Here is a 27,515-nt window from a genome sequence, read left to right as displayed (position 1 = left end):
AAAAGTGTTGTGCCTTTTAGCAAGGCATTGTTTAGTGGCTGACAGTTGTGAGTCATAGGGGTAACTGTTAACCAAACTCTCTCACAGCAGTTCTCAGGATGCTTTCTGCCAGTGGTCTGTAGTCATGTGACAGTTAAAAGCCTTCCTCTGACAGTCTGGACTCTTCATGTGTTTCCCTGTGATTTGGGACTGTTCAGACACGCTGCAGTGATAAAACTGTGGCTGTACCTGATCAATGTTATGGACACACACACTCACTTTGAAGTCATCAGGGAGGAGGAGTTTCGAGGTCCGGAGGAAGTTGAGTATGTATCGGAACATGGGGCCGTCTCGATCAATGAAGTAGTGCTGCTTAAGACTGTCCAACACGATGGGCTCCGTTCCATCAAACAGACGGCCGATCCTGCCGGAAACAATGGAGACAGAATCAGATAGGCCTCTTCATCAAATACTAACCAAATGTTGGAGAGACTGTCATGTCTGCTGGCCACTAGTCTTGCTTTGCCAGACCTTCCTCCACAGCGCTGCACAGGAAGGTCTTTAAAACCAATCCCAATCGTCTTGGGGCCAAGCAACTGTGCCTCTGCAAAATAGCCTCGGGAAGGAACTTTTTTTTGGTGGAGCGTGTACGTTCAAAAGTTGATTTCAGTCGTGCAACAGAAAACTCAGATTGGACAGTAGACATAGTGGCCCTCATTTATGAAACGTGCGTACGACCTAAAACAGGCGTACGACGGGCGTACGCCGATTCCTACGCAAAGCTCGGCATTTATCAATTTGGACGTGAGCGTAGGCTGCGATCAAATTTCACGTCTGGTCTGAACTCGTGTACACAAGTTCTCGAGTCAGTGTGGCCTTGCGTTGCAGCATATAATCAGTTTAACAGGAGAAGGAGAAGTCATCAGTTGATCACTTATCAGCAATGGCAGATCTGGCTCTTTTAGAAGACCTCTATGCGCCGGTCTGCAACATTGTTTTAGCCTGTGGGGTTCTGCACAACATCGCACAGGAAGACACGGTGCCATAAATGTAGCGATGGAGCCAGATGACCCGATGCCCAGAGAGCAGTGTCCAGAACAGCCACCAACTGAGGGCTATATGAAGGAGACAGGATATTATTCCTCACTTTTAAAAGGTAGCCTATAGTGTTATGTTTGGCAATGATATTCAATACAGGAAACATGACGATGCACAACATTTTTATTTATTCTTCAGGTTTTTGTTTCTCTTTCAAGTGAATGATTTATTTCTGCCATTGACCAAGTTATTTTGGCTTGTTTTTCCAGCCCCTCTGCTGTCAGGAGACAGGGTCCAGCACGGGGGGGCGGAGGACATGCGCTCTCCCTCAGCAGTTGCCTCGTTCCGATGAACACGAGTAAAATGAAAGACACTGCATAAACTCCGCTACCGTGTGTTTATTTAATTATAGGTACAACTACATGTAGGCCTATTAGATTGCAATAGAAGCCTGTATATTACTATTAGGACTATAGAAAATGTGTCAAGGATGTATAAATTAAATAGGCTAAACTTCAGCTGGAGTCCGATTTACTACGGCAACACTGTTGACCGCATCAGTGATCTCTTTTCATCCCGCATTCTTTCTACAGCCTTTAATACCAGTTTTCAGGCTGCCAAATAGTACACACGTTAGTGCAAATGAACCAGAGATATCAGGGTTTCAATCTCCACCTCTGAAAAGTTCCGCTTCTCAGCCGGATTACGTCTCGCCATGTCGTAAATTGTAGGGGCGAGTCCTCAAAACCCAGAATATATTGGGGCGTGATATTTAAATGACGATCGTTTCCAGCCGCCGCATTTATCAATGTACGACCATTCTTACGAACTTTTTAAGAATCCCACCTGAAGCCTGTCGTAACATGATTTCTGCACTCATATCTGCGCTGGTTTCTACGTTAGGTTGATAAATGAGGGCCAGTCTGTCTGGATTTACCCTGCAGAGATCTGAGGAGCAGTTAACCACAGTCCTCATATAGCCACCGGAGTTTAGAACGCCAACACAAAGAAAGAGGATGGTGAGGGACATCCGGCCGAAAAGAGGGACATCTGGCAGAATTTCTGATAGCATCGGAGCAATCCCGGAAGTGGAACATTGTGGATATAGACTAGCTGGCCACAGACGTCCTGATGTCCAAATATTACACAACCGGACATGATTCAGCAGTAATGTGACCCAAAATCAGGGAGAAATTAACAACATTGGCAGCCAAGATTACAGGTTTCCTTGCCGTTAGCATGCAGCTACTATAGTTAGCAGTGCACAGTAATATAGTATAGCAGCACTTTATACTGTCAAAAAAATAGATAAAGGCATTTAAACAATGAACAACATTGGTAGCCAAGATTACAGCTTCTCTGGCATTAGCATGTAGCTACAGTACTTACAGTAACAATAAACACTGCAGTAACGTTAGCCTAAAACAAACGCTTCAGTAGCCTGCCTGGATCAGATGACCAATCGTAGCAACCCAGCTCCGATTTACGCAACACGGAGCCGAGAGTAGGAAAAAAACATTGAAAGCGGAGCGTTCAGCAGAGTGAGAAATCTGAGAAACCTCATTATTTGAAGCTTTGGCCCTGTTTTACATAAAAAAAATCTGGCATTGTAATGTTATAGATATGGCAGAAAATACGGATAAGCATAATAAGTTCCTTTTTAGAAAAAGTACACTTTGCCACTTTCCAATCTTATTTGAATGTATTAGGTATAAGTTATGCTGCAGCAGTCTTAACCTCCCATCATCCACTGCTGTATTGTGACATCAGTGGATGGTGGTAATATGGGTCATTTTCTCTCTCTGCCTGGGGCTGTCACTACCAGGTCTGCTATCAGAAATGAAATCTGACTAACAGCTTCCCACTTGCAGTACATGCATAGGTAACTTTAAAGGCTAGGTTCAAATTAGTGATGACCAAATGAAGCCTCATGAAGCTTCATGAACCATTTTATTTATTATGAGCCTTTTTTTTTTAATTAAACCAAGGAAGTGCTTAATTTGTCCGTCACTAGCTACAACCATAGACTGTTAATATTAATGGACAACGCATCCGGTTCAGCGAAGTGCTGCAAATGTGGAAGTGCCTTAAACCTGCGTTCTATCTGAATTCCAGCAGGGGGAGACACGTGCGGTTGCAAAAGGAGGTCGGTTTCTGTAGAAGACTATGAGAAAGTGACCCACTTTTCACTTGATTTATTACCTCAGTAAACATTTTCATAGTGAGTTTATGGTCTAAATCGCTAGTTTTAAGTCTTCTGCAACACAGAATGATAATTTTTTGAATTATGGTCTCGATTTTAAAATCGGCGATAAAGCCGGGTGTGTTTTAGGCCGTGGCTATGATGTGATTACCTGGGAAAGTGTGTAACATAATGTAGCGTGTAAGGGCTCCTCCCTCACTCCTCCCTCTTGTCTAACATCGTCACATCTGCAACCAGGATGGCTGCGCCTTAACAGCAAACTCGACGACGGGTAGCAGATCTCCACAAACCAATGGGTGACATCACACATGTTAATATACGGTCTATGGCTACAACCCAAAAAGTAGATCACCTAACTTCAACTGTTACATTTAGAGACAATACGAAAGAAAGAATTTTCAGTCTGGGGCCGAAGACATGTAGGGTTTCTGCTGTCCTGATGTCAATGGGGAGTTCATTCCACCATTTCAAATGTTTCATGAAGCTTCCTTAAGCGCCTTTTTAAGTTAAAGACACCAAAATCGGATCAATGTCTTGTTTTTTTTGGGGTTATTCTCGCTAGGTAACCAGTCAATCAGTCTTTAGCCAACCGTTATTTTGTTGTGTTAAATGACGTTGGGCGTTTTTTCTGTTTAATCTTCAACGAAATGTTCAGTTACCTTGCACAGCAGCTTGATTCACAGGATCACATATCACATGAAAATCCATCCAGTCAGGCTTTTAGTAATGTGTTTGTGTCTGAACAACAGCGGTTGGAACCAATTGCCGTACGGCGAGGAGCTAATGGCAGCTACAGCGTGTTTTCGGTGTGTGTGACTGCCGCGGCTTTTCGTTCGAAACAACAATGGCGGACGTGATAGACTGATGGTTCATCCAATCACCTGCCAGGTTTTTTTTGAAAGTGCCTGCCCTTTTCCAAACAGTTTCCAAAGATGTCTTCTCACATGGTTTTTTTGTTAACAAACCATGTGGTGCGTCAGGTTAGGCACTCAGGGTGCTGCTGCAAAAAGGTGCACAAAGCTGAAAAATGTGACTCGCTCAGCAACGCAAAAGCAGCCAGAAAAACACTTTACAAAAAGCCGCTGAGGCTGCTAAAACGTGCTCTGTCTGATCGGGCCCTGACGCACCAACCCGATAATCGCCCATCGGACAGTCTGGCGAGGTCAGTGACCCGAGTCTGTTCGGTGTGTTCCGTGCCGTCGTCCGTCGGAGGGGCCGTCTGCCTTCATTTTGGCCGATTTGACTTGTTGAATCAGAGGGCGGGCAGTCGGACTCAATGACCAATCTGATTGGTGGAGCGCTAACCCGGAAATGACGAGCGGGATGAGCGGGACAAACGGCTCTCAAAATCTGACGAAAATCTTTTAAACTGACCTTTGTCGATCTGAAATGAAGACTGAGATTCTGCAACTGCACGGCCTATTTCTCGCTTCAACTATTTTCGTAAAATACGAGATCGTATTCCGAACGAGGCACCATTATGGCCGGCTGGAGAAGCCAGACCAATGTGACGCGTTTGTCATTTCCGGTTTTCTCTTTTTCTGCACGCACAGAACGTACGCTCAAGTTGGCGTCACTTCGGTGTGTTCCGAGGCACTTTTTGGACCTCGGGGAGCCAACTGATCAGTCCGACAGTCGGCCGTCGGGTTGGTGTGTCAGGGCCTTAAGAGCCCCTTAAGAGTAATTAATTTACATTTGAAAATATTTCAGACCCCTAATGTAATTGTAAAGACAAATAACAACCTTGATCAAACACTCATTTGATAATAATAATTTTGCCTTTTTAAATTAAGGGACAATTTAGGGATGACTACCATAATGACATATACTATAACAAACACCTTGTATTAAAATCAGTTGTTCCGTGTTTTTTCCAGGAGTTAAAGGTATGTTAAGGTTTATTTCATAGTGGCTCTCTCACCGTGACTCAGGGTACTTTGTAAGGGTGGCCAGGCTGCTGGTGTACATGTGTCCTCCTACATCGATGTGGACAGGCGCGGTGGTTTTGGTGAGCTGGGCTGGAGTGGGGATGCCGGCTGAGCCCAGAGGAGACGCAGGAGACACGGACACTGGCTGCTGACTGGACGTACTGCTGCTGCCACAGCTGTCCTGCGACACAAAACACACACACACACACACACACACACACACACACACACACACACACACACACACACACACACACACACACACACACACACAGTGGTAGTACCAGTATAAAATTATAGTACTATTAGAGTTAGTATTAGAGCTGAGCTGGGCAAAATATCGATATTATATCGATATCGTGATATGAGACTAGATATCATCTTAGATTTTGGATATCGTAATATCGTAATATGGCATACGTGTTGTCTTTTCCTGGTTTTAAAGGCTGCATTACAGTAAAGTGATGTAATTTTCTGAACTTACCAGACTGTTGTAACTGTACAAACAGAGCATTTTTTCCCCCTATACCAGAATGTTAACTTGTGCAGCAACACTTTACTCCACAGCGCTGAGACTAAGTCACAACTGACCAAATCATCCCACATCAGTTGGCGTTAGTGCACAATTTAAATATAGACTACATTATTATTATACCAAAGTGGTGGAGACATAAACTTATGTGAAAAAAGCATCAGACATCAGACTGTCAGCAAATGCCCCTCACCACTGATCTATCAGATTCAGCTGCACTAATCAAAAAAGTTCATATTAACTATGTATAATGTGAAAAGTGTCACTGTGACAAACCCACAGAAAACTCTGACCAACTCTGCAGTCCCCCTCTGCTCTACGAAGCTTTTAATGTCTTTCAACTATTTCTTTCATTTTCACACCGTTAAGGCTCTACGTGCAGGATTTGAAAAACCCTTACTTTGGTGGTGCTGGTTTTGACAGGGATTTTTTTCCCTACTTGTGCCAACAGCGTCATTAAAAAATACTATAATCACTTGGACCTTTTCACAGATGTACAGTCCCGTTTTTATAAGAAAGTTTTCCCAGATTGTTTAAACATGTTTGCTGCAAGTATAAACTCTAAACACAAAACTGAAAAGTTAATCATTTTGTCAAAACTCTTGCAAAATTAAACAATGCACTCTTTTTTTTCTTCACCAAAACGATACACACCATAGCGCTTACAGAGCATCACTTAAACACTGCTGCGATACATTTAAAACACTACAATCAAAATACTGCTGTTCATGTAGGTCATGTTACATATTCAAATGTAGAAAATGTGTAGAATTTGTGTTTTGTTTTCTGTTCCAAAATAGGTTGCAATACTGTAATTGTATCATATAAATAATGCACTGACACAATCATTGTATCAGCAATGGATACAAAGCCTATCTTTCTATACAATAGACTCCCAACCCAGCTTCCCAGAGTCAAACCTATTTTTGTTATCTTTTTTAGCAAAACTCACAGTAGTTACACTGATAAGATAAATCAGATCCACTACAGTAGGATCATGTTTAGTCATACCCCTTTTCCACCAACAAGAACCCGGTGCTGGTTCAGAGCTAGAGCTAGTGCCGGTTCGGAGTTGGTTCGACTGATGAGCCTCCAAAGAACCAGTTTCCTTTTCCACAGGCTAAAGAGCCGGCACAGAGCCAGGTCTTACGTCACTGTATACGTCTCAACGTTAGCGCGGCGGCGCCAAACACAAACACACCATCAACAATGGCGGACGTTGCTTTGCTGTGGATGTTCATGGCTTTGCGGACCTACATCGGAATCCAAACTCGGCGGATCCAACTGGTTCGCCTTTATAGTGCAATAAAGCAGCTCGTTTCCTCCTCTCACCACTGCTGTTGTTGTTTAATCGCGTCCATCGCGTTTATCTGCTAATTCAAAAATGGCAGTCACAAGTTTCTGTTCGTCTTGTTGGTCACGGTAACCCCGCCCCCAGCCGCTGACGTAAGCGGTTCTTACTTCTGGCCCAGCGATGATTTGGTGCTACTTAAGAACCACTTTTACTGGTTCGGAGCTGGTGCTTTGGTGGTCGAAAAACAAAGAACCGATTTGAAACTAGGCTCTGGCTCCGAACCAGCACAAGCTCTGCCTTAGTGTAAAAGGGTAGACTGTGGGACTGGGGATGAAATTAATCCAAACAAAAATGTAACGAAGCACATATTTATGTTCAGCTGACAAATAATAAAAATAAACTTCACCCGCACCCCCAACACAGCAGAGGTCCCCTGAGGGCTCTTTCCTGCTCCGACACACGATTGGAGTCTTTTGATTTTGAACAGGTGAGACGTAAGTAAGACCAATCGGTAATTAGGGTGTGGCATTTTGAAGGCCAGTGTTCTCCAGGTGAACAAAGTGTGCTAAATTACACACACAGACACAGCTAGAGGCTAGCTGGTGGACATAGTGGAGCATTTAGCGGCTAGAGACGACAGAATATTGGACTGACATTCATCAGGTGAGCAGAGACACGACCCAAATAGTTTTTGCAACTTTAAAAGGTTATAATATGTTAATCTTGTGTTTGGTTTACACCTTGTTCTGTTGCCCCCAATTGGCCAATTAAAACCATCAATGCAACTCTAAGTTAACCTGACTCCGCCAGATGGATTGCTTCGCATTTGCTCGGCATATCCATCTGGGAACTTTCCATTGGAAAACTTTTGGGAAGGGGCAAAAATACTGGTTAGCTGATCTGTCTATCACCACCTATGTTGGTGATAGACGGGCCAACTCAACCAATCAGATCAAACTCTTGCCGAAACCAGTCGGGAGAAGAGCAAAAACATCTTTTCCTCAGAGAAAAGCCTCCAGTGCCGTTTTTTGCTCTTCTTTCAATGAAGGAATACTTTCTAATTCGGATAAAACTTGCGCGATAGCTTCGCTCATCTCATCCGTGGAAGCTGCCATGTTATTTATACTAACAGTCGCTTCTCGTTGCGTCACACCTAAACCCACCTCAAAACCAATGCTTATTGGTCGGTTGTTTGGCGAACGGCTCCAAATTTTCTCTCTCTCAAGATGCCAGAGTGATCTGCGAGTGGAAAACTGGAGCTTGTGAGATCAGGACGGTCTCACGAGCTAACTCTAAGTACCTCATTAGCATAAATTACTGGGGGCTTATAATATACCCCATTGATATAGTATTTTATTTTGGGTTATATATTTGTCCAGGCCTATAGGACTGCTGTTCCACCAATACAGTCTGACAGGTAAGGCTTCCCTCTGCAAGGAGCCAATCACACTTAAGCCTGTGACATCCTGGGATCTGGCTGGCAGGCCTGACCCAATAGGTCCAGTAAGTGTTTTTAGAGAAGTGCTGATGATTCAGAATGATAACTCCCAGGCAGCCCAGGACTGCCAGGAAATGTCAGGATCCTGACAGGAAGTAAAGAAACACAATGACAGCCTGCCTAACACATAGATATGTCTTTGCTCTGTCAGAGCACCAGCTATTCCAGATTGCCTTGTGGGCTACTTTACAATGCCAGGTGCCTGGCAAGAGGCAAAGCGTTAGGCTCAGACAGAAGCAAATGGCCCGGCTGGTTGGAGGCCAGTGCCTGACAGCCTGAGAACAACGGTCTTCTAGACTGGTGTGCCAGACTGCTCTCTTCAAACCTGTTCAGTTATTTATTGTCTAATGTTCAACTCTAAAAAGCGGGATTTATGCTTCTGCGGAGGCTCCACGCATATCTTTCACCGTAGCCTACGTAAGTGGCCTGCAGTTTATACTGGTGCGTTGGTGTGTGCGTCGATCTCTTGAATAGAATAGCAGGGTGTGTGTGTGTGTGTGTGTGTGTGTGTGTGTGTGTGGGGGTGGTAGAGCGAGTGACGGTGATTATCTTCAGAGCGAGTAGTGACTCTAGAGTCATAGTGAGAGTAACAAAGTGTCTCCCCTGTTCTTTCTGACCATGGTGGGAAATCTGTAGCAGGAAAAGTTAACCCTCTCCTTGATTTCATGTTGTTTATGGAGAAAGAGAACCCGGAAATGAGTCGGGGGGTGGGGGGGGGGGAATGCAATTCTACCAAGCCACAGCCGAGCGGACCAATCACAGTTATTGTGGTCTGCGTCGCTGCGACGTACATTTTTAGAGAGATGCACGGCTGATCTGTATCTCCACATAGCTGTATACACACAGCGTTGATTAACGCAGAAACATAAATTGGCCTTATCTTGCAAGATCAGAACTCAAGTCCTTGACCTGAACTCTGGTTGAGTTATTCTCTGAATGGTTCTCTGGTTTTTTTGCCCACCCAGCACCACAGCATTAGTAGGTTTATGGCCGCTTGGCAGGTTATAGTCTCATTAATGTGCGTATTATGAGAATAATTAGTATCCTTAACTTTTCATTAACACTATTTTTTCCCTGCCCTCTTGGGGAACAAGCTGAAAACATGACATAATATCGCTTTATAAAGATTTTGGGGCGAACATATTAACAAACTTTTGCCTATTTCCAGCAGACAACATTAGCATTGATTTAGAGTCATGTTTGTGTCCACCTGATGAATGTCTGTCCAATATTCTCTCTCTCCTTTAGCTGTTTCTGTCTCAACCAACTCCTGAGGGTATATCTGTCTCTTTAGCTGCTAAATGTTCCACTATGTTCACCCAGTAGTCTCTAAATACACTGTTAAAACAAAATATCTATTAGTGCAGCTTTAAAGGTGCTCTAAGCAATGTTGGGTGACGTTACTTCTTGTTGACGTTCAAAGTATTGTCAAACAAAACGGAGGCTAGCTCGCCCCCTCCCTCCTCCTCATCCCGTCCCCTCCCCCTCCTTTCCGTGCTTCCTGAAAAAAATCGTAAACGCGCATTGTGGAAGTAGCCTACGTGCTAACGCTGCTGCGGTGATGGCTCAACCAACTCCTTCTCGTCGGTTATTGGCTGGAACACTATTTGTTATGTTTGGTGGTGCAGGTTGGCGCAGTTTGTTTTTGTTGCTGTTTGTGGAGCCTGTGATGTATACAGAGACCGTGCTTTTTTTTTTTTTTTTTTTTTTTTTTTACAGTGTGTTCAGGGGACAGGCAGCTAACCTAAAAAATGCTTGACATTGCTTAGAGCACCTTTAAAGTTAATGTACTGTCAAATGTTTAAGTAGTTAAATTATATATTAATTAATATTAATATTAATTAAATGACTGTGAAGTTGAACATTTACAAATTTTACACATAGAGGCTTTACATGTGTTAACAACCGTTATCAGTAGGCTATGTATGGTCAGAACTGTGCCAATTGTCCACTGTAGTTTTCCACTAAACATGGGTAAACTAAACCATAAATTGATCTTTTAAAACGTATAAACATGTAAACTAGGCTTATCCCCTTTAATTATTTCTTCACACTTTGATACAAAACTGTAAAAAAATGGTGCCAAAAAAATCTGTTAAGTAACGTAAAATAACTTTCTTGTAAAACTAGTTTGTAGCTTCAATTTTACATTTACTAATTTGTATTCACTAATTTGATCTAATTTAAGACATGAATTTACAGTATTTAACTTGAATCTAACAATTTAATCTATTAAATAATTTTTCATATATTTGCAAATGTATTTTAACATTTTTATTAATACATTTTTTTTATGGAAATGCTATGGTTTTTCACAGTTATGGGTTTTTCATGTTCTTTTACCATAGACATGTAAACTCACAGTCTGTTTTTGTAGTTTTTGGATGTTTTTGTGTTTTTTTACAAAATAAAATGTAAAGGGACTGCGGATGTAAATTAGCCCTGTGGCTATAATCTGGCGTGTTTACGTCTGTTTTTGTTGTTTCATTGCAGATGTTCATTAATGTGCATTGTCCCTATCAAATAAAGGATTAAATAAAAAAATAAATAAAACAGAGCAGTGCGGCCTGTGCACTTTATTTATCGGCTAAAGAATACGTCCTGCTTAAAAGAGAGGTGGTGTGTGGACATCTCCACAACTTTTGTAAGACCGTCATAATAAACTTTCTGTGCGCAGTACGTTACTCACGCGCTGCTGATAAGGCACGCTTCGGCGGATTTTACGCACGAGCTGTTAACACAGGCTGCTGGAGAAGAGAAACGATCACGTGTCCTCTGTTACCTGTGTGGACACAGCGGCCGGGGAGCGCACACCGGGCTGCGGAAGACTGTGGCACTCCGGGGCTCTGGCAGGCTCCGGCTCGCTCTCCTTCCGCTCCATGGGCGATGGCGCGCGTGTCCCGGGGCGAACGCACAGCCTCTTGGCGTACGGAGCCCCCGGGTCCTCCTCGGCGCGGACCCCGTCGGCTGTTTCTGTGTGTATCGCTGTCCGCGGCGGCTTCACGTCCGAGACGTCGGTCACCCGCCGGAGGTACGGGATCACAAGCTGCAGGTGGGACTGCGCGTGGCCGTTTCCCGTTTCCGAGGCAACGCAGAGCGTCGTCGTTGGCCTGGAGCCTGCGACGCCCACGATGCTGTTGAGCGTTGCTATGGAGACGGCGCCGATGCAATGGTTGGTGTAGGTCTTGGAGAGCTTGGCGGCGCGCGACAACATCTGCATCCTGGTGCCCAACAGGTTCTTCCCGATGGCTTTGTTCTCGTACCACGTCACGTCGCTCGCGCAGCAGTGGTCCCGGGGCCGCTGGAAGAACGCCCCGCACAGCGGGTTCCGTTTGGACACGTAGCGGACGAAGCTGGCGTACGGACACTGCTCCGAGCCCGTCTCGTACATCCGCGGCAGGGTGTCCTCGTCTGCGTCCGGACGCTTCTTGGTCCAGGCGGCGGAGCGGGACTTGTGGTACGGACCCAGAGCTTTAAAGTAGACAAACTTTCTCCCGTCCTCGTCCACCGCCAGGCCGAACGAGTCCTCCTCCAGCTCCCGCTGGTTCTCGCGGCCCCGGGTGCAGAAATACATGCAGGTCTCGAACCAGACTTTGTTGAGCAGCCCGAACGGCGTGTCGCTGTTGAACACAGAGGACTCGTAGAGTTTCCGCAGGTCCGAGCGCGTGATGGCCTGTTTCTGCACCACGGGCCCGGCGCCCTGCTCCTCCAGCCGCCGGATGACCGCGGCCAGGGTCAGGTTGGCGCTGCGCAGCTCCGGGTCCTTGGTGAGGTCCAGGGTGCGGCAGTAGGGCGGCTCGTTCAGGTACCGGTTCAGGGAGCTCCGGATGCTGATGAGGGACGACTTGCTGTACAGCTGTCCACTCTTGGAGCGCGCCTCCGCGTAAAAGGAGCGCAGCACCGCGCACAGCGCGTCCTTGTCCAGAGTTTCAAAGTCTGGACTTTGGGCTTTCTCGCTGAGGTACTCCCGGAAGATCCTTACCGCGTACCGGGTGGCCAGGCGCGTGTTCTCGCTCAGCCTGTTCCGCTCCGACCGCTGCAGCTCTCCCTCCAGGTGAGACTCCATCCCGGCGGGCATGCTGCCGCTGCACGGCTCCGCCTCTCCCTCCTCCTCCTCTCCCCGGTCCATACTCCGCATAAGGACCGCCTGCATCTCCGCGGAGGAACCGCTGGAGTCCAGCACCGTGCCCCCTGACTCCCACTCCAGCTCCGCACCATCTCTGTCGGACTCCTCGTCCTCTTCCTCCCCGGTGATCTGGACCTCCTGGATCTCCTCTTCATCCTCCTCCTCCTCCCCCTCCTCCTCCCCGCTCCTGTCGGGGCAGCTCAGCTGCTCCTGCTCCGTGTCTCCGCTGCCAGGCATTCTCGCCATATTGCGGTCTGTGAAGCAGTCCTCCGGCAGCGCGCATGCGCTATATTGGACCGCAGCGCTGAAAGCCTTGTGTTTAAGTGACCTTCAGCCGTGCACGCGGCTTTTTAAGGCACGGGGAGCGAGCGCAGCGGGAGGGTAGATTTGGAAGCGCGCTCCCTGCCGAAAAGGCTGCAGTATTGGACTGCATATTGGACCAGCAGTGTGATGTGGTGGGGAACAGCACTGCACGAGCGTCACCTCCAGTATCATCATCTTCAGCCAAACAGACACTGTTAGTTTCGCTTCTAAATCACTTTAATACATAATATGATGAGTAGGACTGTATGAAAAAAGACACAAGCTACACACATCCATTCATCAGATTAACTAGGGGACTGAGTTCAGGTAGATTATTTCCTGTTTGGTACCTCAACTCATATTAAACTATTTGCAAAAAGACACAGAGGAAGACTACATGCAGGTAGTATTGACTGAGAATCATCACACATGCACACACCATTTTGCTATCATTATGACAAATCAGTGTTTTACCTTCTGTGCTTGTTTTAATAGTCATATACTACATTCATGTGTTCATGTTCATGCTGCATAAGTTATACTTAGTTATTTGTCTGTTTAGCATAAGTTACATATGCATGATATTGGCTTGTGTGTATTTGTGTGAGTAAACTTACTGTATTCAGCTTGGGACTTATGATGCAATCTGATGGCTATAAAAATAGTAGAACTGGAACTAGAACACATAAAGGAGCTATCCACGTGTACTTTTATAATCACCAAAACAAGCAAATAAGATGAAAAAAAATAGATAGAATAGATTTGTCATAATTGAGAATTAACTATAAATGAATTGCAGTCTTTGCACATGAAAAAGCACATGGAAGGGAATAAACGGGAAATGTTTCACAAATGAGGGAATAAACAGGAGAGCAGACCATCAGAGTGTATTAACGAGCACATGCGGAAGATTACTAGCAGGGCAATGTGCTCCTCAGACCCCAAGGGGTCCCATGCCACTGTGTGTACGTTTTTAGTCATTTCACTTTTAAAATTATCTTTTTAATTGACATCATTGGTGTAATTCATGGCTCAATTCAAACAGGATCAAAAATGATTTGTCTCTCCCCATTGACTACGGTAATTCTTTTTTTTAAAGAAATAATGTGTAATTCATGGCTCAATTCAAACAGGATCAAAAATGATTTGTCTCTCCCCATTGACTACGGTAATTCTTTTTTTTAAAGAAATAAGATCCCTGGGATCCATCGAAAGGTCAGGAACTCTGCCTCTCTATACAATCAGACTTCTTTTTGGAGCAAATGGAGTCGTCCCCTGCTGGAAGTTAGATAGAATGCAGGTTTAAGGCTTTGACCTTACCATTGACTTCACTTTTCAGACCTGGTAGTTGCGCTTGGTTTACTTCTTGAGACCCGAACAAGACATTTTGATCAGAATTTCAGGCCTGTAACACTGTAAGTGCTGCTGCAAATATTCATCTTTTTATGGAATGATTTACCAAGCCTTTGTGAAATGTATTAAGCAGCCAGAGGACATGTTATCTTTACTCCTCTTAGATTTTCACTTGAACTTAAAAGTGGAGTCCTCGACTCTAATCCAATCATTTTGTGAAATTCAGAAAATATCCCTCCATGGTCTGCTTGCTGTCTGTTCTGTGTGCGCTGAAAATGGGAAACAAACAAAACAACACTCGTGCGCAGGACAGGGAAGTGGCCATGATGTGTAAAGAGAAAGGCAGTGGGAGCGAGCGAGAGGGACGGTAGATCTGGCAAACGCTAACGTTCTGAAGGAGCAGTGACAGGACTCCATCTTTAAGGCACAGAGAGCAGTAGGTTTAGTGGGGGTGTCAACATTTTGGACTTGGAATATATTAATCAATCCATACCTGGAAGATTTCTAGTATTATTAGACTGAATGGAGCTCTCTTCATGCCCTTGAAAATAAAAGTATAATGTGAATGATACTCTATTCAGCAAGCAAACCTGATGCTACAATGTGAAACATGTTGTTGGGTCACAGATTAAAAAAAACAAAAAAGATGTAATCATCTACAACTGAACTAATATATTAAGTTTATCTGAACATTTAGTACATGTGTGTGAGATGTTTTGTGCTTATATTTACATGACAACACTCTAATTGCTAAGTCATCATAATTTTGGGACCTAAATATAAGCACAATAGAAACCGTGACATTGTTGCTAAACCACTATCAAAGTCAGTTCACAGTCATGGGGAGCACCAGCCTGTGAAAAGAGTTGAACAAATTGGTTCTGTGGCTCTGCTGGAGGTTTGTCAAGTCCTGAGAAAATAACTTAAGTGACATGTACTGCATTTAGACGTTTGGAAACGATACATCAGTGCCGGCCCGAGCCTTTTGGGGGCCCTAAGCAAAATTTGACGATTATTGACACAAATACACGCTATAATGTTACATTATAAATTAATACAGTGAGGTTATGTATTAATACAGTGACGGTTTATGAACTACTGTCCCACTGGGCACAGATGCATAAGGACCCTCCCCCCTACTCTATTTGTGCAAAAGTGGGTGCAAACCGTGAGGGGGGGGGGGGGTCTGGGGGTGCTATATATATAGCCCTGAAAAGTAAAGTCTGTATAGTCTATATCGACGACGTTTCATTTACAGAATAGTTCCAGTGCCGCCTGAAGTTCTGCCGGATGTCCTTCATTTTTGGCCGTATGTCCGTCACCTTCCTCTTTCTTTGTGTTGGCGTTCTAAACTCCGGTGGATTTCTCAGGACTATGGTTAACTGCTCCTCAGATCTCTGCAGGGTAAATCCTGACAGCTAGCTAGACTATCTGTCCAATCAGAGTTTTCTGTTGTACGACTAAAACAACTTTTGAAAGTACACCTTCCACCATAACAAGTTCCTTCCCGAGGCTATTTTGCAGAGGCACTGTTGCTTCGTCCGGTGCTTAGCGCCGCCCCGGACGATTGTGATTGGTTTAAAGAAATGCCAATAAACCAGAGCAGGTTTTTTTCCCCATCCCATAATGCTAGTCAGACCTTCCTCCGCAGCGCTGTGAAGGGAAGGGCTGGTAATGCGAGACTACTGTCAGCACCGCATTGACTGCTGCTGTATAAGAATGTGAAGATCCACCTAGTGAGGAGGTTGGGGTGGATGGATTGGTCCTAAAACACTGGGCTTTCAAGCGGGGGAGCAGAGTTCATGTCCCAGAGAAAGTTAAGGAGAAAACACAAGACTTTCACCCAGGAAATGAGTGTTTGCGTCCAAACCACAATCTTTTTTTCTAATCTTAACTAGTCGATTTGGTGCCTAAACGTAACTGCCGTTGCCGCATATCGGCAGTGTTGTAGTCAAGACCACTTAAACCGAGACCAAGTCAACAACAACACCAAAGTGTATCAAGGCAGAGACAAGACCAAGACCAGACCAGTGCAAATCCCACACTGCATTTAACGATAAAGTGTGGAAAATGCTAACCGTAGGCACTCCTCTCCAATTGATCTGAAAGATCCAAGCTGTCTCAGTCAGCATTACATTGCATAATCCATTTTTAGATGCAATGGCATCAATGGCCAAATGTTATTACTGGGGATTTGGCTGACATCTCCCAGACAGCCAGAACTTCTCCTGTCTACCTTCTCATTCCCTTTCTTGGGAGTGCGTGTTAAGGGGTAGGGGATAGGGGGTTAACAGAAACAAATTTCAAGTTAGAAATGAGTCAAGTTCTTGGTTGCATTTGAAGCAGAAAGTTTTACATCCAATCACAGTAATGATGTTGACACATAAATCCGACAATGCACAGGCAATTTAGTGATATCCCTGCAGTTGTGGTCTTGACTGGTCTTGAACAAAAAATCCAGAGTCCTCTTTATGTGAGAGTGACGGAGACAAAACTGAGTAAAAATGCGGTCGCTTCTGAGACAAGACCTTCAAAAAGTGGTCTTGAGAGCAAGAGCAATCTCGAAGTCTCCTTTTCTCGAATAAATTTAACTGTAAAGACCAGTAAACTTAACTGTCATGTGACAGGTTGTCACCGTCGTGACTGGCCAGCGGTTACAGTCATTTTGTAGGATATCATACGAACCCGCTAATGAGAATGCGTTGATTAGGAACATGAAAGACACATTAGTAAAAGACCCCTCACAATCCAACACAGTAATGACACTGACACATTGATATTTTCGTTCAAATGCAGGCATGTGGTCTCTTATCTGGGCTCTAGTGCTAGAAGAAAGTAGCATTGATCATTTGTGTCTAAGACACCCTTTTTTGATGTGCAGTTATAGGCTGTTAGCAGTTATTTCAGCAGCTTATTAATATAGTATCCCATCATGCTCTATGCCTGCTCCCAGCTAAGAGCACTGGTTCCTCCCCTGGGCAAACATGACCTTGATATACAGTCTGCACTCCATGTGCTGCCCTCATTGCTGTTTGGATGACATCAAGTTATTATCTCATTATGTCAGCTGCTACTAATTCCTCATCTTGTAAACCTGATGTGTGGGTTGATGTTGTTGATGTGTTGGTTGATAATGGAGCTGGACCTGTGACACATGTCAGAACAGAACAAGAAAACTTTAGAGTTATCGTAGAGTTGAACAGAATTATACTGTCTTTTAGTGTAAGTCAAACATAAACAATATTATGTACTTTTCACAAGAGAAGAAATCCATCCCGTCTAAGCTTTGAGAACTGCATGCCCTTCGAGCGAGTGTGCACAGCTAAAGTGAAGACTGCCAGACATTGTAATGATTTCTAAGGCAAAGTACTGTTTGAAAACAAGTCTTCTTTTTGAGAAGCCACCTAGGCCAAATTTAAATGCTTGACTTGCACATAAATGTATACCGTACAAATACCACATATGAATGTGTGCATAAGTATGTACAGTATGTACTGTATGTGCTTTGGAGTAGAAGTCGGAGTGGATGGCTGGGTCAAACAATCTCGTTACTTTCACCCAGGAGACCAGTGTTCATTTAACTTTTATACGTCAATGTTCATAATTTAATTTACGTAACTATCTTATTTTAACCCAAACTAAATAATGTTACAAAATAACAAAATGAAGGCCTAAAAATGCCAAAAGATTATCTTAAAAAAAAATTAAGAAAGAAAAAGTCCCAAAAGATGACTTCGCATAGGAGACGAACATAGGTCTCCTGGGTGAAGACCCGGGTTTGTTTGACCCAGCCATCCACCCTGACCTCCTGGTTGCCAGGTTTACCTTATTAATCTCTCAATATTTCTGAGGGTGAACTCTTTAGTTTCTTAATCAATGTGTTTTAAAGCATTTCAGACAGTTATACTAAAATGTAGTTCTAATATGAGGTTGTTAATTATGAATGTCGAGTATCAATATTTGAGAGCATTTCAATAGTGTGTGAGAGCATTTCACTTGTATGTGTATGGGGTTTCAGTATAGTATGTAAGCATATAATTGTTCAGTACATGTGAAAGCTTTTTAGCACTGTGTGTGAGAGCATTTCACTTGTATGTGTGTGAGGTAATTGTGAATAATGTCCCAGACAGCCCCTCATAATATAAAAAAATAATGCTGATAACAGCATTTGATTCCTATCGCAGTTTGATTTGAAGTGTCCTTCCTGAGTGTTAAGGGAATGCATTATTCTACAGAACTGAATGTAGCTGCAGAGGAATGCATCTCCTGTTATTTCAGCCTAGGTAATTATTAAATGTATGAAATTCACACTGTTGAGTCAAAATGGCCCAAAGTATGTGCTGATAAAACCATACGATTCACAGATACTCTAAAAAAAATAAAGTTACAGTGCAGTTGCATTGTTTGGTGCGCCCATTCCTGACCCAGGAGAGTGTTACATTCATGGAATCTACGCTGTCAAGCCAAAACATTCCAAAATAGGAGCTGGTAACATTGTTTGATCCTAAAGTGTCTGAAAAGACACTTAACTTAACCTTGGCACGTTGTACGTAGCATAGGGAGAGCCCAACAAAAGATGTGACAACTGCTAACAATGTCAGGCACCATATTACAAACTAGTTTTAGTGCACACCAACACACATATTGCACCAATCAAATTACAACACTGATAGTGTCAGTAGCAACCAAAAGTCATTAATAATAATATAAATTGTCTCATAATCTGTTCATGTGCAACAGCAATTAGACATAAACCTGATTTTAACTCAGATGTCAATGGGGAGACACCATGTCGGAATGTTAATATCGTACTATGAAGATGTGTTTTGAATCCTTGTGTAAATGGAGCTCAAGTGTCACTGAAAAGCCAAAAATCATTCGACATTATGTGATATTCTGAAGCAGGCTGAACTGAGCAAGCAGCAGCAGCCTCTCAGAATCTTTCTGTGGCTGTGGTCTTTGTCAGTGTGTTCCTGCTCTGGGGGTTGTCACCAGGAAGCCCGAGACACAGGCATGGACGCCCCCGCATTTTAATTCTTGTTAGCCGAGCCTGCTTCAGACATTGCAACCCAATTAGCAATTAGCCAGCCTTTTACGTGGAGACCCTTGCTGTGGTGTGGGATCCTGGCCTGATTTGTATGCACTTTGTGCAGACGCTGATAAGGACAGCCAGATTACATGTGCAGTTCTTTTTAAATTTCATTTTATGATGATTTGCATGCCAGGACTGCTGCAGGGCTAGGGGAAATAACACAGTCTGTCTTCAAAAGGAGATCTGTACACCAAGCACAGCAAAATGTGTAAGACTGGGCTTTTTTTTTTGTACAGGCAGGTAATTTGCTCCCTGACTAATCTGCAGAGATAGGGAGAAGTTCAGAAAAAGCACTTACACAAAGAACAAGCTTTAGCTTGGAGGCTTGTCAGAAACCTGAAGAAATTAACACGAGGTGTAATAGCAAGATGAGGATTTGCACCAAACTCAGGGGCGAGGAGATGATGTGTGTGTACACGTTACATGTTTACTTGTGAGCCCATTTAGAGCAACCTAATACCAGTATATATGTGTGTGTGTGTGTGTGTGTGTGTGTGTGTGCGCACGCACGTGTATCTGAGCATAATTCATTTACTGGATATGAGACATATGCGAATGTGTTATACTGAAGTGTGCGTGTTTGTGTGTATATCGGATGAGGAGTGTAGGTGGAGGCTAGATGAGGTTCAAACTGAATTACTTTGAAGTGAGCCAAATTTGAACATTTTTGACACACTTTCACAATAATCAGTCAACACAAAACAGTGATTTTCCTCGCAATTTGAGTTTTAGTTCTGCAAAAATATTCTCATAGGTGCAGTAGAGTTTTCCTCTCTACTTAGTGAATGGTCAAACTACCACATAGGTGAGCTTACCGTATATGAAATTGATGTTCCGCTACTTCATTGGACAACTGCTTAACCGAGGATTTATGATCTCACCACTAGGACAGCTGGATTTGCGGACTGTGAGTGTAGAATCTCCTCAACGCAACTTATTTATATACGTTTTGTGATTTTCAAGTAAGATCTTGCTCAAAAGCTAGCTGCACAAGCTGACTCTTGTAACTGTGCAACATTGCACGTCTGTGATCAGTTACACGTTTTTTAATGTAGAGAAGGAGTTTTCACACATGGCAGTAGAGGCACCAAATGTGACCCAAAGTTTAAAGGTGCAATATGTAATACTGACAGCTAGTGTTTAAAATGGTCACTGCAGATCCAAATTAAAAATACTGGAGAGAGTCGTCTCGCCCCTGGCCCATCCTCCCCAGACTCGAAGTTCACAGAGTGTGATGGTTGGGGTCCGGCTGGCTGTTTTTTTTTCTGTTTGCTCTGTCTCTCTCTCCCTGTGTCTCTTTTCGCTTTCCCTCCTCCCCTCCTGCCTACTGCCTGCCAGCTGACTGCACACACCTGTTGCCAATCACCACCCACTGCTCTCCCGCCACACACACCTGCCATCCATCTACAATCAAGCACAGTACTTCAACCCCGGTCCAGCAGATCATCTCCGCTGAATTGTTGCTTCAGCTCCACCAGTGACGCTCGCTGGTTTTTATCACGCAACCTACTCTGTTTTCACCTGTCCTTGTACCATTCCTTGTCTTACCCCTCTTTGTGTTTTGTTTTCCGCAGTATCCATCTCCACGTCTCCCGTATCCAGTCAGCTGGCCTCACCATCCAGTCCTCCTACCACGGCACCTCGTTCCATCCTGCCTTCATCTCCCCATCCAGCTAGCCCCTCCTTGGCTCCTCGGTTCCTCTAATCCGGTGTCTCCTCCTCGGGTCTTCAGCCCCGGTTTCCCCGTGTTTCCTCGAGCTCCCCGGCCATCCTGGGTTTTCCCCCCTATGTCCCTGGCCCTCCTAGTTTCTGCCACAACTACCTCACCATCCTAGGTTTTTCCCTTGAGTCTCTCGCTCTCCTGGTTTCCACCCCTGAGTTCCCTGCTAACCTTTTGTTTATGTTTGTTAATAAACTTGTTACGTCTATTTGAGCCTTTGCGATTGAGTCCGTTCTGTCCTCCGTAACACAGAGGTTGCCAGGTTGAGAACGCAACATTAACGCTAACATTAATGTTGGATGCTTTCTTGGCTTAAAATTAGTAACCGTTTGACTATAGTCGCTGAACAGACTACACTGTTGTTTTGCTAAAGTTAAATTGCATGTTTCCATTATGAGGAAGTCAAACTTGCGGTCTGTCACAGTGGTTGTAAACAGCCGTTCTCCGGTAACATTAGCAGTTATGGCGTGTTAGCATGGCCGCGTTAGCCAGGACCAGTCGGGATCACTTCACTGGCTGTGTCTCAATTGCTAGTAACTAACTCCAGTACTCTGTATAATTCAATGTGAGTACATGAATGTTTAAATTAATGAAAATGCCCGTCCCTAGTAGCTGTGATAAATTAGCCTTGAATCTTAATGCTTACCTGTTCAGGAGGAAATTAGCCACGTCTGGGTCCTTCAGGGCTCTAAGCTGTCTCCATCTTTTAAATACATCTCCAATATTTACCCAGGTTTTATTAGGTCTCTGGTCATGCAACTGATTAGAAACATGCCAAGGTGTTTTAGGTCGGGTAAAATATATCTCTATCTCCCGTTTGTTTGTTTGCTGCTTCCATGGCTGTACAGCCTAGTCTCATGGCAGTTCGTGATATGGTCACGTTATTGAATCTATTAAGTCGTGGACAGGACACGATAATGTCGTTTTTTCCGTGTGGTGATTACGAATTTTAAAATCAATGTATTGCAATGGGAAGCATATTTCGTGATCACAGAACAATGACGGTAGCGAGTAGTATTGATAAGGCAAAAGTCCGCGCAGGGAGTTTGGTCGGGGTGGTGGATGGGTCAAACAACACAGGACTTTCACCCCGGAGACCGGAGACCGCGTCCCGCGTGTTGGAGTTCCTTTTCTTGTTATTCTCTTCCAAACCACAACCGTCCTGCTGTTGGCGGCGTTTCATTTCCCCGTTGTTGTGTGCCCCTGCGCCCGGAGATCGCGTCCTGCGAGTGGCGGCCCCGTCCCGTTGTTGTGGCCGGCGTGTGGCGTTTCGTTTCCCCGTTGTTGGGATGCGCCCGGGGATTGCGTCCCACATGTGGCGGTCCGTCCTGTTGTTGTGGCTGCCGTGTGGTGCCTCATTTCCCCGTTGTTGCGTCCCCCAGAGCAGGTTTGAAAATCGTGACCTGTACATGTTCAAAATTTGTGACTATTGTCGTGAGACTGGGTTGGGCTGTACTAACGCTACAGCTGTAGCGCGCTGGGTTTGTGTTTTTACAGGTATATCTGGCAGCCTGGCCCGGCTGTCAAACTGGGCAGTTGATACCAACACACAGGCCTAAAAACTAACAAAGACAGACAAGATACTGGCATTAGCATTGTTGTCAGAAAAGATAGTATTTCAATTTAGCATGTTTCATTCAAATCTGATGACATATTGTGTTCATTTTTGGATTTAATACAGTACATATATTACACATTGCACCTTTAAGAGCCAACAACACACTCAACCTAGAAAACTGTGTGCTGCTCTGACAGAAGCCTTCTTTTTTGGGGGGGCATTTTAGGCCTTTATTTCCATAGGACAGATGAAGACATGAAAGGGGAGAGAAAGAGAGGGGATGACAGGCAGCAAAGAGCCGCAGGTCGGAGTCGAACCCACGGCCGCTGCGTCGAGGAGCGTGTTTTATTGTAACAATACATTCTGATTCTACAACTTCAGCATTTATCAAGTCTATGATTGGCTTTATTGCCATTGAATCTCCTCCAAGGCACTGAAATACATTCTCTGGGAATCGGTTTTGTAGTTGGCCTTTAATCTGGCTGTTCTTCATCTCCATATACTGTAAGTAAAGGTTTATATTGACTTGGCGCCTGCGTTTCGTTGGAATGGTGGTAGATGTGGCAGTGTCACTTGTTGTAACTGTGTCCCAGAGTGTTTTGAATCCTTTTTCATCCCGCACTTTGTGCGCACAATTAACAGCAGTTGACACACGTGTCCCAGCAGGGGGGCTTACTTAAAAAGTTGCAGAGAGGTTTACATATACTGAAGAAGTTGGATACAGTACACCAAGCCAGCACTGAGAGGCTCAGGAGGTTTTAAGCTTTCGTTGAAGATCCTTTAAAGTTAGCATGTTCCATCCTGTTAGTGTGACTATAAAATGTGATTATGTTAGATTTAGGTTTAGGTTAGATTTGCATTTTTGTTTTTTCTTTCCCTGTTTACATGCTTTCATTTGCCTCAACACTTTGCCTGTTTTTATGTAATCACTGTGGCTTAAAGTGCAAACAGACTGGTAACAGCAGTGATATTTTAAATTTCCTCCATGTTCTCTCAGGAGTTTGGTCTGTAGCTCCAGAAACATGCATCTAAAAGCATCTATCTGTGCAGCGAGCAAAGCCGTCCCTTTGTCTTAAATGGATCTATGATACATTATTAATAACCTGACAAACTACTGGCTGGCCTGAAGCAACACATCCAAATATGTGCTTAGCCAAACACGAAACATACAGAGTTGTGTGTGTGTGTGTGTGTGTGTGTGTGTGGTATTTCTTCCCATTGTGGGGACAAATAGCGTTCACAGTCACATTTTGGGGACCCACCTCCCATTTGGAGACAACAAAAGACATCATGGCAAAATGTAAAATCTGCACACTGCACAACAATGTGATCTTTATCAGCCACAAACTAACAAACCTCAAATTATATATACCAATGGTTTCAAATGATATCCAAAATCTATAAATATGACCATTCTTAAGAGTGGCCACCCCCTCCCTGCTGAAAGGACCTAATCAGGCAAACCTGTATGTACTCTCCTTGATTGAGTTGTGAGCAGCTGATCTCCCCCACACATCACAGACAGAACCAGAACTAAAATACTATGAACCCATAAACCAACTAAACAGGCCTGTGTCATTTTTACACACCAAATGATAATGTATCCAATAAACTGAAATTTTATAGAGAAATTAAGTATTAAGCAGACACAAAACATTGTTAATGTTGGGAACAGGGCGTAGTGAAAAGGGGGAAAAAAAGCCTTTTCAGTACACACTCAGTAGTCCCTAATTACTTCATGATTATATTACGTAGCTACTGTTTATTCAGGAATTCACAATGAGTACGAGAGATAGCAGGATGTTATGAACACAGGAGGGACGTGCAACGGTGCCTCTGCAACATAGCCTCGGGAAGGAACTTGTTTTGGTGGAACTTGAAAACTCAGATTGGACAGATGGTCTAGCTAGCTGTCTGGATTTACCCTGCAGAGATCTGAGGAGCAGTTAACCATAGTCCTCATAAAAGGGTTTGGAATGCCAACACAAAGAAAGAGGAAGTGAGGGACATCCGGCCGAATATGAGGGACATCCGGCGGAATTTCCAGCCGCACCTGAACAATCCTGGAAATGAAATGTCCTCGATACAGACTAGGAATCCAATCACACCAGGGATGAATGGAGATAATGGAGGACAGGGCTGGTGGGAGAGTGACGGACAGGGGGAGCTACGAAGCTAGGAGGTTGCTGGCAGGCAAGCGTAACTACCACTGTAGTTGAAACATCAAGCTACCACATAAACAGAGAGAGAGAGACAATTTCCTAATTCCCTAATATGATATAAAATACAAAATATAAAAATGCATGTTATGCGTAGAGAGAGAAAGAGAAAAAAGAAAGAGAAAGTAGCAGTAGTAGTAGCAGTGGCAGTAGTAGAGTTGGGTTGGGAACTGGAGGGTTGTTGGTTCAAGTCCCCGTGAGGACCAAAAGTACGAGTGTGGACTGGTAGCTGGAGAGATGCCAGTTCACCGCCTGGGCACTGCCAAGGTGCTCTTGAGCAAGGCACAGAACCCCCCCAACCACTCAGGGAGCCTGTCCAGCAGTCGCAGCCCACTCGCTCTGACATCTCTCCATTAGTGCTTGTATCGGACCTGAGCATGTGTGTGTATTTCAGGCCTGTGTGTAATGTGTCTAACAAAAAAAAGAGTGTAAATTGTAATTTCCCCACTGGGGATCAATAAAAAGTAGTACATTATGGTGACACTTAAACTTATATTTGTACCGTTTATATGTGTTTATTAAACACTAATTTAATATTGTTACCCAAAAAAAAAGAGTTGGGTTGATTTTCCCAAACTTTTCTGAGGGCCCTTTTTCTCTCCTCCCACACACGCTTGGATTCGCTCAGCCCACAACTAAAGAGCAGAACGCTCTGATTGGCTAAGCACAGATCTACATAGAACGCTCTGATTGGCTAAGCACAGATCTACATAGAAGGCGGCCTGGAATCAGATTTTGTTGGAAGCCTACCATAAACCAACATGGTAGAGGGATCTGCAAGACCTTACCAGTTAGAGCCTGAATACTCAAGTTCAGAGGATTCAGGCGAAGAGGACCAATTATTTTCTTTTAGAAGAGGTCAGCAGGACGTTTCAGAGTGGTAAGTAGATTGTGTTTTTATTTTAGTATGTAACGCTTTAGACATAGTCAGCTAGCGATAACGTTAGACAAGTGTGTCTTCAGTGATGTGGCTATTTGGGGCTAAGGCTAACGTTGTGTGGTGGCTGTGTATTTTGGCGTCTTTTGGGTTTTTAAACATTTGAAAGTCACAGAAACCACTTAGAGTGAATTATGTGTTTTCATGTTATTATCATGCTTTCTGCGATGTGTCTGCGTTTATGTTCCGGTGCACGGCACATAACGTTACCTGATACACGCCCACCTACTCTTATCCCGGCTCTCTGTGCGCCGCTGTTGCCTGGAAAAGGCAGCGGTGTCAGCAAGGTCCCCTTGGACCACCGGTAGATGATATATATTATTATGATGATATATATGATATATATTGATATATTACGACCTTAAAATGTATCAGACTTTACGAATATGAAGGAAATTACTACTTAATGTTCTTACCTCAGTCCTCGCAATGTCGTAATGTTCAAATACATTCTCTAGTCAGTACTAAATATTTGAAAACACCCAGATCAAGTATTAAAGTGAATTGTTCTTTCGAAATATATTCAATTTGTTTTCATTGAATTAAACCAATTGACGTACTTTTCCTGTTTCATGTTTCAGTTGATGTTTAATGTTACTACGGGTGCACATGTGGACATTGTGAGCGGATGCCGTCCGAGGTTGAAAATGTGTGCTGCAGGGAGATACCTCAGGTAACGTTACAATTATTGTCTGGTTTATCTCGCTGCATCCACGTAAATATTAAAAAGCATGTCATAAACCAATTGTTGTCAAAGAGCACAAAGACACAGCATTACCGGATTACTTTGCTTCCTGCTTTTTGTTAATATCACTGTCATATGTAATTTAACTGTATGTAATATTTTATAAAGGTCAGAAGAAGATGTGACGAGCTACCTGACCCACCACAGTGTATGGTGGACCACCCAGGCCTGGAACCTGTCTGTCTGAACCCTTATTCACTGCAGAACGCATTGAATATTTAATGGAGTGATTATGGGCCTCTGAGGCTTAGAGTAATGACAAAGTAAGTGCTCCAACAAATAGCTGTATATAAATATTATAAACCGTTTTAATTCTATTATCCTACATTAATTAAACCAGAAAACTCCTGTTGTACAACACCAAGAAGTATGAGGGCCACAGCAGAGAAACAATTGGCAACAGAAGCTTACAAATGTTTAATTCAACCTTCTCCAGTCTGTAGGAAGCCTTTGATCCTACGAAATTATTTTAAAACTGTTTAGAAAATGCCTTTGGATGCCAAATGTAATGGTTTTATATTACCATCATTCATATATTTCAAAGGAATAAAATAAGAATAAATGTATATCTGGCTTCAACCACCTCCTCTTATCTATGACATCACTGTGCTCACACTTTGGAAAAAGGGGGTCTTCATGTGTATGTATGTTGTGGATGTGATTGATGACAGATGTCCACTTTGCCACCTTCTCTGGGCCTGTCTTGGATGATGATGCAGTCCAGTAGAGATGGTTCCTAATACTCTGTTGCCACTTTTTTTACCACCTCACAATCCTTTTCCTTGGCAAGTTTGTCGATGTTCTTAGACATCCCTTGAATTAAACAATATAGTAAAAACTACTGAGTCATATTGAAATCCCATGTCAGAGCTAACTGTAAATTACAAATTCAGACAGAACAGTGTGTCAAAAGCATAATAGATTAATACGTCATAACCTTATCAATATGCCAGACGTCATAGTACTGTGTGATGCCCTTTTCTCTCAGGT

General features: G+C 43.7%; 1 protein-coding gene and 1 long non-coding RNA gene across 2 annotated transcripts in view; one reads left to right on the top strand and one right to left on the bottom strand.

Moving 5' to 3' along the window:
- The window catches only part of LOC114561571 (uncharacterized), an 18,727-nt gene extending 5,883 nt beyond the window's left edge, over window positions 1-12,844 (bottom strand). The window contains exons 1-3 of the mRNA XM_028587628.1: window positions 11,255-12,844; window positions 5,142-5,329; window positions 259-403 (exon numbers count right to left, since the gene is read on the bottom strand). Of these exons, the coding sequence (XP_028443429.1) occupies window positions 259-403; window positions 5,142-5,329; window positions 11,255-12,844 (1,923 nt within the window). The remainder of the gene's footprint in view (window positions 1-258; window positions 404-5,141; window positions 5,330-11,254) is intronic.
- A 12,755-nt stretch (window positions 12,845-25,599) lies between these two features.
- On the top strand, window positions 25,600-27,034 carry LOC114562163 (uncharacterized). The gene is made up of 3 exons (XR_003693445.1): window positions 25,600-25,723; window positions 26,362-26,453; window positions 26,634-27,034. It is a non-coding gene; the product is annotated as an uncharacterized LOC114562163 (long non-coding RNA).
- The last annotated feature ends 481 nt before the right edge of the window (window positions 27,035-27,515 follow it).

The sequence above is a fragment of the Perca flavescens genome, chromosome 9, assembly GCF_004354835.1.
Source record: "Perca flavescens isolate YP-PL-M2 chromosome 9, PFLA_1.0, whole genome shotgun sequence".
Taxonomy (NCBI): Eukaryota; Metazoa; Chordata; class Actinopteri; order Perciformes; family Percidae; genus Perca; species Perca flavescens.
Note: the sequence above shows the minus strand (reverse complement) of the source record. Positions and strands in the feature narration are given on the sequence as shown.